Source organism: Centruroides sculpturatus, unplaced genomic scaffold (genome assembly GCF_000671375.1).
Source record: "Centruroides sculpturatus isolate CEXI.00-Female unplaced genomic scaffold, Cexi_2.0 scaffold47, whole genome shotgun sequence".
NCBI lineage: Eukaryota > Metazoa > Arthropoda > Arachnida > Scorpiones > Buthidae > Centruroides > Centruroides sculpturatus.
This window is the reverse complement of record NW_019384385.1, coordinates 908,442-920,775: the sequence shown is the minus strand read 5'-3', so window position 1 is coordinate 920,775 and position 12,334 is coordinate 908,442. Positions and strand designations below refer to the sequence as shown.

Below are 12,334 nucleotides of genomic sequence, written 5' to 3'. Positions count from 1 at the left end.
AGTAATTAACACTACTCTTGCATGTATTGATTTTTTTTTTTTTTTTGTAATATTAAAAAGCAGGATAATTTATTAATAATAGTTTTATATGTTTATGTTAGAAATTAATTTTTTTTGTAAATAACATGTATTTATAATATAAATTATTAATGTAAGTTATAAATTTAATTAAATTATTTAACACAAAATAACATATATTTGTGTTAAATAATTAAATTAAATTAATAACTGTATAAAATGAGTTGAAATTATTAAAATATTTAATATTTTATGAATTTTTACATAGTTTTTTTTTAAATATTTATTTTGATTTAAAAAATAACTTTATATAATTTTAATTTCATTTTTAATTTATATTATATTTAAAAATCATATAAACAGTTATTTTTCAAACATTTACTTTATATTAATGCTATAATTTTTAATCTTTTTGTTTTATAATTTATCAGTGGATTCATCTTAAACTTTGAGATGAATCCACTGATAAATTATAAATTATATTCATCATAAAAAAATTATTACAGTTTAGATGGTATTGAAGGAATTAAAAGTAATGTTTAGTAATAATTAATAAAAAGCACATGAAATTCAAAGTTTTTTTGAATTACATTTTTGTTTGTAACGTAATATTATACTAACACCAGATGACAGATTATGATTTTTCACTTGCTATACAAGTGCATTATTTTCGTTTTTGTCAAAAATTAATACAGCTGATTGTATGTAATCTAAAATATTATGTTAAATTATTTTTCAAAATTTAGATACATATTTTAAATAATGAAGTTATAAGTTTTACTATTTTCAAAAGTTTGAATTATTAAAGTCAAAATTTTCTAATGATATTTTGTTTGAATTTATAGGTCTTGATTTTGCATTTGTAAAAAATGGTTATGTTTATCATACAAAATATGATACTCCAGATTTTGTACATCCTGGAAGCATTCAAAGGACAGGTAATATTTTTCAAATATTATGTAATATAATCAAAAGTGAATTTTAAAGTATAGTTCATTGTAGAAATTTTTATAAAGTTCTAAATATGTTGGAAATTTGCTATCTATTACTTTTNGGGTATTTGGGCAGTTTATTCTCTGTTGTATTCTCAAGTAAACAATACATACAAGTACAGTACAGTATTTTCTGAGGAAACACTCATACTTATTTTTTTTAACCCCATTCCCGATAACCCGGCATTTTCATAAACTCGGCCACCCTTCAGTCCACATTAGGCCGAGTTTTTGAGACTACTGTATTTAAAGAATTGAAAGTTATAAAATTTTGTGTGTTAATATAAATACAGTTGTCCCTCGATAATCCGACAGGTATGGGACCAAAGGGGTGTCGGATTACCAAAAATAATTACATATTTCGCATTGTTTTGCTAGCAGTAACTTACAATATTCTCTACTCCAACTGTTCGAACAGAACTGCTCACATAAAACACACGAAATGTGTGTCATTGAGTAAGAATTGGATGGGGAGATTCACATCGCGACTTGCTTCTGTGCAAGCAGACACGTACACTGGTCACACTATGCGATTTCTAGATGCGCAGGCAACTGCAACTGCAACAAGCGCGAGTCGCGCGCGGCTTCTCGTGGTCACACACAGTTCGTTGACGTTGTAACTCAGAAACACGTGACCCTATAATAAACCAATAAAATTACAGTAGCTTGTTTTTGACTACTTTCGTGAGTTTGCCGATGTTTTACGTTCTACTTCAGAGTATTTACAGAATTTTAGCCACTTTATTAAAATAGCAAGCAGTTCCTTTTCTGGAATGAATAAAAGAAAAAAGGCGATTATTTTAATAGAGCTGGCAAAAATACATGAAAAGATAAAATCTTCGATAAAACGAATAATTAAAATCCCACAGGTATTCATGAGCCTGAATAAGCTCGATCAATCTCGATTCTGTAAAAGTATTAATCCTATGACTATCCGCCATGATGATGAACCATTTTCAATGTTGTCACTGTATGACGTGGCATAAAGGCGTTTGTTGATTGGATGTGCGTTTGCAATCGTTGCGAGTAGAACAAACTTTTTGTTTCTAGTTGCGATTGCAGTCGAGCCGGTTTTCGAGGAGGGATTACTAGTTAACGGGAACAGCCGTTGCAGTTGCAGTCGCCTGCGTGGCTGGAAATCGCATAGTGTGACCAGGGCTTAACGGGGACGGGTACCTTGACGGGAGGTGCGTTGGACTACTGAGCATGTCGGATTAAAAAATGTCGGACTATCGAGGGACAACTGTATTCCTTTTATGCCATTTATTTGTGCATAATATTCTGCATAAAACCAAAAAAAAAAAAAAAGCAATAATTCCTGAATTTAAGAATTATTGGCAAATGACATCTTCCTCAAACATCAACAAACTCAGATTAACAGCATTTTATTTCTCCTTGAATAGATAAAATCTTGTCATTTGCCAATAATTCTTAAATTCATAAATTTAGGAATTACTATATTACTTTTTTCTTATTCTGAAATTTGGATTACATGATAAATAATTTAGTTTTGTAAAAACGTGTTTTAAATTTTATAATTAATTTTATTTGTTTAATTTTTTGAAAAAATTCAATTCCTATTTAAAATTTTATTTTATCTAAATATATGTATTTCATAAATAATTTATTTAATTTTTAAATTTGAATTGGTTCAAAATATGTGATGATATAATAAAAATTAAAACATTTTTTAAAGATTACAATTTTTTAAATGATTAAGGACACCTTAAATGAAAGAGGCAAAAGTATTGACAAAACTTAGGTCTTGTTTATAAAATCGCGGTGATGTAATGGCTGGACATCTTAGAGTTATGAAGGAGTACATGTCAGGAGTATTTGGTGCCCAAATCATGTGCACACAAAAAAACCAGACCTATAGGTACTCAGGGGACTGGAAACAGTCAAAATAAAATACAAAATGGCAACACACTTTCTACAAACAGGCGCTAGTGCGAGATTTGCTCATGCATTGCTTGTTGGTAAGATGGAAATGCAAGCGTTGTGCGTTTTTGAAACTAGATGGAGCTAGTTGTTATAATTTTATATTAAAACTAACTTCCGAAATATAAATTTTGTTTGTTTTTACATTTATTAATATATTTAATTTGTTTTTATTTTGCAAAATAAAAAGAAAATTTTGGATGATACGATAGCCACGGTTATTTTTTCAAAAACGGGAAATTTTTATTAGGCATTGACAAAAATTTAACTTGGGGTGACATGCGACAGAGAGAAATTTTAAAATTAGATAAGTTAATTTCACCAAAAATGCATCGTGGTCAAGGCTGGCTAAGTTTGAATGATCGCACTCAAAACCAATGATATCAAAGAAAATTGGAGAATGAGAACGAGACCCACCTTGAGTGTCGAAGTGATCCCGCTTAGTAGTGAGTCGCCAAGATGTAGTCTTGTCCCAAAAATGGCCTTGCCCTTTTACTTGTTTTTTGTTAAATCTTTTATCTTTCATCTTTTAAAAATTTATCCTGAAGAGCAATTATTTCATATAGTTAAAAGGCTTATTGTTATGTGCTAAAATATACAGTATTATGAAAAACAATGTAAAATGAATTACTTTAATAATTTTAAATACTTACGAAAACTAAAGAATTAAAAAAATTACTTGTTCTTTTGGTAATTGGTATGAAATATTATTTCAAATATACTTTGTAAACTTTATTTCAAATAGAAGGTAAATTGTTGGGTATTGTGGGTGGGTGAATCGTATATTGTTTGGTCAAAAAGTAACTGACCATAAGTTGAAAAAAACACATTAGCTAACAGTAAAAACTTTTATGGATAAGACAAATATTTCACATGGGAACCAGCTGATCAATGCTTTTTAAATAGAATTTCTAAACCTTTTCCACTAATCAGTTCCTGCTGGACAAGGTTTAGAACTTCCTGCCGAACCTCAATATCAGAGGTAAATATGTGGCCTTTGAAGTGTTATTTTATTGGTCCAAAAATGTGGCAATTGTATGGTGACAAGTCCAGACTATAGGTCAGGTGTAGTAAAACAGTCTAGCACAGGGGTCTCCAATCTATAGCCCATGAGACAAATATGGCCTCAAAGCATATTTATCCAGTCTGCTTAGCTCATTTTCACTGACATGCTTTGTTGTTGATATTCAAACTAATTTAAAGCTTACACTTTTGAAAAATAAACTAGAATTAATAGACTTTGCTGCAAATAATTTTTATTGAAACCTATTTAAAGAAGATAATTTAAATTTTATCAAATCGCCATCAGAAGAGATTTTTAAGTCTTAAAAAGTTTGCATGGGACATATTTTCTATTTTTGCTTCTATGTACTTTTGTGAACAAATTTTTTCAAAAGTGAAATACATAAAATTAAAATATTGAATATTGCTCTCCAATATGTAAAGGAGAATTTAATGTTGGGTACCACAAAATTTATCTCCAGGTTTGATCTTTTGACTTGATTTTGAAAAAGAAGTTGCAAATTTCTCATTGATTCCCTTATATTTACAACTCACTTGGCTATTCTCAGAAAAAGATTGGAAACTGGTTCTGTGAAAGTTGACAATAATAGCTTGAGTAACAGCAATGTTATGTAGTCAGGCATTATCATGAAGTGTGACTCCAGCAGTTACGCAGCTTGGTGGGCTGTGTGCAACCTTCTAAGTATTGGATAATAAGAAGCTGCATTAACTGTTTCTCCATGCTAGAGAAATCCACTCAACAGAGCACCCTGATGGTCAATGGAAAATGTCAACATCACTTTCCCTACACTTAGCTATGATAAGGCTTTGCATAAGTACATGTTTCCACTATATTTACATATACTTTGACTTGGGTATGTAGTGATGTCACCGAGTTTCATCTCTGGTCACAGTTTTCTGCAAAATTAGACCATTTTGTTGGTGATAATAAGTTAGAGTGCGACTATGCAGATGCGAATTTAGTAGCGAGCGATATATTTCTCGCAAAGGAAAACTATGCACAAGTGAGAAGTGAGAAATATCACTGGTGAGAGCGAATTTCTGGTTCTCGCACATATCTGACAGGGTTTGATATTTATCGTGTCTCGCCTCTTCTCGCCAGATATTCTCGCTCACTCAGAAAATTTGCTTACTCGCGTCTGCATAGTCGCACCCTTAAGTTTCCAGTCATGCACCCATCTGCATAGTGGTTTATTTGGGACTCATTTAAATGTAGAACAGCTTTCTATAGACAAGGGATGGGACACAATGGCATGCCCCATCCGTTTACTGATTGCACTGCTTCCACTATTGCCTGTAGTGATATGTCAATCAGCTCAGCTTGCATGACTTGATCCACAGTGGCATACTTTTCACCTATGATGCCTGAACATGACCTTCTAGGTCTTGTTGCATTTTCAAGGTTTTGGCATCAGTGCAAAAATGTCACACAGCAGACCTTCATTTATGTCTGTCCCATATAATGTCCAGCATATATCCAGCCTCATTTTTCAATGTATGTTGATAACTCTCTTTCTGTCAGCAATGAAAAACTGTTTAACTACTTACTATTGTTGGATGCTTATATCCTGCAACTTCTTTACTTTGCATTATTTCAACCACCATTAGTATGTGAACTTCACTAGCTGTGTGTCTTATATAAAAGCTTCACTCTCTTATATAATAGCTGCTTCTGCAGTGAGGACACTGATGTTGCATTCATAGTTTCAAAACTAGGATGCTTGATTATGTTTTGTCCAATCTTACATACACATGAAGAATTAGTCACTGCAGTTAACTTAATGAAGGAAATAATATACTTTTAACAGTGGTTAAAATTTGAGGAAACAAATGTTTTTATCAAATTAATGTGCTATCTTCAGGCATAAGAGGAATATATGTTATTTTATGCCCAAAGATGGCCCATTAATTGGGTTTGAAACATTGTGTTTTTTCAAACACACTATTATTTACTGTTAAAGATACATTATTTACTTTATTGAATTCTAGAAATAAGAAATTTATAACATTTTTCTAAATTATGGATTTTTATTTTTTTTACAAATGTTTAATATGATGATAGCAGTTTGGAAGCTATAAATTTTCTTAAATTTGAGCTAATTTTATCTTTCATAATTTTTATTCAAAATAAATGTATAAATTTTTCAGGTTTTAGTAGTATATTACATGCAGACATATGTTAGCAAAATAACACACAACTATATATGAAACACTCAGTTATTGTTTTCGTATTTAATTCTTATATGCTCGCTAACATACGTTGTGTGCAAAAATAAAAATATTTATTAACTTTTGAGAAAATTTTTCTAAATAGAAATGCAATGATCTGTTTGGAAAGGTTTTGTAATAATTAAATACAGTAATACCTCGACTTACGCTACCCCGACTTACGCGAACCCGGAGTTACGTGATTTTCAAATCTTGTAGATTCGTCTTTTGTTTGAGCGCCATACAACTCTCGATTACTCACTCCCCCCACACTATTGTTCAGCTTACATGTTTGGACGTGCCGCGCGGAATCGATGCATAGCTACAATTTATTTTGTGTTATTTATTTCTGTGTTTGTAATATCTACGGAGACTCGAGAGACTCTATGTGGTGATTTCTTGTAACCTTGAACGAATCAAAAGACGAGATAAGATTAACGAGAACATTTATTAGCTTACATACATTCGACTTGGATTTTACACAAATTGCGAAATTATACCCCGACTTACGCGAATTCGACTTATGCGGTTATCGCTCGGTCCCACCTATCGCATAAGTTCGGGGTATTACTGTAATAATAAATTTCATTTTAACTGATAGAAAGAAATAAATAAGTAAAAATATATTTATAATATGTATTTGATCTGAAGATTTAAAAGTTCAAAACTCTCTGTCACAGTTATAAATTTGGCATATTTTTGTATCTCATTTTAAATCTTTAACTCAAATGGCAAATATCTACAGAAATTTTGTGTAAAACATTACATGAGAGAATAACTGGTTTGTCTATTTAGAACTCAGTATAATGGAATATATTATTAATAAATTCTTTTAGATCAGTAATGTTAATGTTTGACCTATTTAATAAGTTGATTCTAAAATATGAAAGGAAAACAGTTAAGATTCATATAAAGTTCTTTCTACGTTGGAATTTCAGCATGTATTGATTTTTTTTTTTTTTTTGTAATATTAAAAAGCAGGATAATTTATTAATAATAGTTTTATATGTTTATGTTAGAAATTAATTTTTTTTGTAAATAACATGTATTTATAATATAAATTATTAATGTAAGTTATAAATTTAATTAAATTATTTAACACAAAATAACATATATTTGTGTTAAATAATTAAATTAAATTAATAACTGTATAAAATGAGTTGAAATTATTAAAATATTTAATATTTTATGAATTTTTACATAGTTTTTTTTTAAATATTTATTTTGATTTAAAAAATAACTTTATATAATTTTAATTTCATTTTTAATTTATATTATATTTAAAAATCATATAAACAGTTATTTTTCAAACATTTACTTTATATTAATGCTATAATTTTTAATCTTTTTGTTTTATAATTTATCAGTGGATTCATCTTAAACTTTGAGATGAATCCACTGATAAATTATAAATTATATTCATCATAAAAAAATTATTACAGTTTAGATGGTATTGAAGGAATTAAAAGTAATGTTTAGTAATAATTAATAAAAAGCACATGAAATTCAAAGTTTTTTTGAATTACATTTTTGTTTGTAACGTAATATTATACTAACACCAGATGACAGATTATGATTTTTCACTTGCTATACAAGTGCATTATTTTCGTTTTTGTCAAAAATTAATACAGCTGATTGTATGTAATCTAAAATATTATGTTAAATTATTTTTCAAAATTTAGATACATATTTTAAATAATGAAGTTTTATGTAGAATTTAATATATAACAAACATGTTTCAATTTATTAAAATGTGATAATTAAATAAACGTAACCAATTAATCAACCATATAAATGATTTCTTAATATATAATAAGTTTATTGTAATGTAAGTTAGTGAAATGTAACCATTATTATAGTAATGTAAATATAAAAAATTAGTCAATGGTTGGATAGTTGATTGTATTGTTAATAAAATATAATTGAATAAAATAAACTAAGATTTTGGGCATTATTAATATTGAATTACAATTCTATCTTAAGCAAATAAAATCTAACATTTTAGTTATATATTTATTATTAATAATTTATTTATTTTTTTAAGGTGCTAGTGATGACGGTGTTAGTTGTGCCATAATGCTTGAATTATTAGTTATATTTACTCAGCATCAGAAACCATTACCTCATCCTTTAATCTTTCTTTTTAATGGTGCAGAAGAAAATTTACTTCAGGTAATTTAGATGTTATCAAATTCTTAGTTTTTTGCTATAAATATAATATTTATTCATTATACTGTAGTAATAAATGCAAAATGAGAATTATAAAGATATGTTAATCAATAATATCATCTTTATTTTGCATAAAGTATATCAGTTCTTTGGAATACCAGCTCTTCTCAGTCCCAGTATACAAATTTACAATATACGCCATACAAAAGTTGAGAGAATGAGCAGTAATTAACACTACTCTTGCAATACCAATAATTACCAAATATTTTACAACAAATATAAAACAAACTACAACTAAATGCTTAGAACTAACTAAATCTAAAGAAGAAGGAATCAGTAGACGAAAAAGGACAATAGAAGTAAGGATAGGTGAAAGTCGGTACCCAATTGTTGATGGTGATCTTGGGGGTGATGAAAATTCCAAATCATTTCCTTTCTTGGGGATGATGGATAAATTCTGGTTTTCGCCAGATTTGCTTCAATGATGGTTGGCAGTCTCTAAGATTTCTCTTTACCGAATTTGCCTTGATTCTTGCTTAGGCCTCCTTCTGTCTTTATTCGCTGCCAAAAATGAACTAGAGCATTCTTCTTACGTCCTATCCTTTTGACGTCCCAACAAAGAATGTCCCTTGTCTTTCTGTTAAGCCCTCAGGCTTCCTTCCTTTCCTTTGTACAAGGGGATTAGTCACCACCATCCAAGAAGAAAGGGTTGTGAGAGAATTTTCTGGAAGGGACAGACAATGGAAGGAAGAAAGAAGGGAAACTATACAAAAATTAAAAAAAAACATATAAAATATGGCATACAACCACAATACTAAGTTTAAGTTGTCTTTCACTGCCTTTGTCATGCATGATATAACTTTTATTAGAACATACTATAAATTTGCACACTTATTATCAATGAAAATAATTACTTATTTCTATAAGGTGTTTTGGATATAATTGTATTTAAATATAGATAATTATTAATGTTAAACTCACATTTTTAAGTAATAAGACTTAATTGAATGAAAAAGTTTATAGATATAAGTTACAATGGAACCTCACTTAACAAGCATCTCACATAATGAGCAAAACAAATTTGTAAAAAATTACTTGCTTAATGAGCGACATTTTGCATAATGACGTTTTGCACAATCCAGGAAATACTTTCTCATTGAAAGTATGTCCTGGATTGTGCTCATTTTCTTACATCTTAGATCTAAGATGTAAGATGTTATTTTCTCTTAAAATTTTTCTCTTACATCTTAGATCTAAGATGTAAGAGAAAAATTTTAAGAGAAAATAACATAAACTCTCTAAACCTGAAAATACATGTTATTTTCAATTCAAAAATTTTCCTGTTTACAGAGAAAACATTTTGAATTGAAATAATGTGACTTCTGGAAGTTTATATACAGTTAATCAGGGCCTCCTGTTTCTAAGGTTTCCACATATGGTCTTGTTTATAAAATCATACTGCCAGTTTATGCTACCAGCTTAGAGGTATGAAGGAGTACATGTCGAGAGTTGATATTTGGCATAGAGTATTAGGTGCCCAAATCATTTGCGCATAAAAATAATCCAGACTTGACAAATTGTCAGGGACCAAGAACTGAGTCAAAATAAAATACAAACTGGCGATCCTCTTCTACAAACAGGCAAAACTGGCACCTCACCCCACCGAAGTCAGGTAGAGGAGAGTACCTCAGTCATTCTAAGAAGTGAACTCTGACCTTAGGACCGAACACGTAGTTTCTTCTATGTTAAATAAAATTTGTAATCTGATTTTGTAAATTTGGAAGTGCTTCAAATATGATGTTAAAATGGTTTTATGTCGTTACAAGTGGGGTTTTTTTTTAACATTATCTAGTATAGTAAAATCATGGGACCGATAAAAATTTGACGTTATATTAGGGTTGTTGTTACATCCGATGACGTTATAATCGGGTTAAACTGTATATTGTTTGTGCAAAATAAAAAAATTATTTCGGACAATACAATAGCCATGATTTTTTTTTTCGAAAACAGGAAATTTTTGTTACGCATCAACAAAAATTCAACCTGGGCCGACACGCAACAGAGAGAAATTTCGAAATTGGATAGGTTAATTTTGTCAAAAATGCATCATGGACGACCTCATGGTCATGGCCGGTGAAGTTTGAATGATCGTGCCCAAAAGCAGTGATACCAAAGAAGATTGGAGAATGAGAATGAGACCCACCTTGAGTGTCAAAGTGATTCCGCTTAGTAGTGAGTCTCTGAGACATAGTCTTGTCCCAAATACGGTTTTGCCATTTTACTTGTTTTTCATCTATCTAACTCCATTCTGAAGATTAAGGAAAAACAGACAGACAGATGACAATGGGAGTTTATAGGTCTACAATTTTTTCAAATTGCAGCCCAATAAACTTTTATAACAGAGCTGAAGATATTTCCTGTGCATACTTACACAGAAAACTTTTCTTTCAAAATAATTTATCAACATGACACATCATTATATAATAGTGAGACAACCAGGAACTACTGAGTGATAATTCAGGATAAAACACACAATGGTTCCTCAAAGTTAAAGAGAAGAGAGGGAACACACAAACCAACAGAGGGAGGAGAAAGTGAAAGCAATGAGAAACAGGTTTTGAAACCACTACAAAAGAAATAAAGACCAATTTATGCAATAGGAAAGGGGACTTCTTGGTATCATCTATCTGCATCCAGGCAACATTATCCACATATATTGTTAAATTTTTATGAACTGACCAACTTCCTGAGAAAACAGAAAGGGAAAGAAAACACTCATTCAAGATTTGAATTTGAGTGATATTAGCTTCTCTGTGGATATATTATGTGTTGTAAGCTATCTCTCTCAATATTTGGAATATCAGCCAACCAGTAAATCTGTATGTTTAAATAATTAGAATAGTTAATAAATGGTGATTTTCATCTGGGTCTGTACACACTGACCTTACACCAAGGTACTGTGCATCACAATCACCATGAATTTCACATAAGCTGCCACTTAGGTATGACTGTGCATATTCAAACAGCAAACCTCTACACTTCTGTCATTAAATGATTCAGATTTGTTTTCAAGTTTATTAAATATTTATTAAAATCCATATAATAATTAACACGAACAATGTTTTATTAAATAGAGTGCGTCTTAATGTAATTCAATCTTTGTTGAATTAATTATAGAACAATAGTCTAGTTGAGATGGAACATTAACAAAGTCTCTTCTATGTTGCTTGTAGAATTGAGTTTGATCAGTTGATTTTGATTAAACTTTGTTATTTCACATCGTATGAGATGAAGAAATTAAAACTTAATAAAAATCAGGGTTCATTTTGAGATACAGTGGGGTCAAAATGACAATGTACAAGGTTGCTAGCATGAGCAGGCACAATGTTTTAAAATTCTTTTTTATTTTATATTTAATAATATGTCAATAATAATATTAACTTGCTAGCATTTTGACTCAATTCTTAGTTTGTGTTCATGAAACTAGCAAATAAACCGTGCCTGCTGTATCTCTATTTTAAATTAGTTTTATTTTATATGTTAATTACTGCAAAGAAAACTGGATATACTACTATAATTAATTAATTTTTTTTTTTGTTACTAGATTACGGTGAGTTAATTTATATAGTTCTTATATTGTTTTACAGTATGAAAACTTAAACATAAGCAAATTATATGTTATTTTTCAATAATGAAATATTTTGAAATTTATACTGAAAATTTGTTTTCGTTTAGGGTTCACATGGATTTATTACACAACATCCTTGGGCAAAAGATATAACAGCATTTATAAACATTGAAGCAAGTGGAGCTGGTGGAAGAGAATTGTTATTTCAAAGTGGTTAGTTGCTAATGTTCTGAAAAATTTGAAATTTTATTATATTTTATAGGAAATAACAAATGTATAACTTGCTATTTGTTGTTGTTTGTCAATGCTTTATTCTGTTTTTTCAAAATAATTTTAGCATGTCATTAATATAATT

At 29.6% G+C, this 12,334-nt stretch overlaps 1 protein-coding gene across 1 annotated transcript in view; it reads left to right on the top strand.

Annotated features, from left to right (window-relative positions):
- Window positions 1-12,334, top strand: part of LOC111618049 (endoplasmic reticulum metallopeptidase 1-like) — a 43,382-nt gene that overhangs the window by 7,431 nt on the left and 23,617 nt on the right. The window contains exons 2-3 of the mRNA XM_023359474.1: window positions 8,227-8,354; window positions 12,087-12,192. Of these exons, the coding sequence (XP_023215242.1) occupies window positions 8,227-8,354; window positions 12,087-12,192 (234 nt within the window). The remainder of the gene's footprint in view (window positions 1-8,226; window positions 8,355-12,086; window positions 12,193-12,334) is intronic.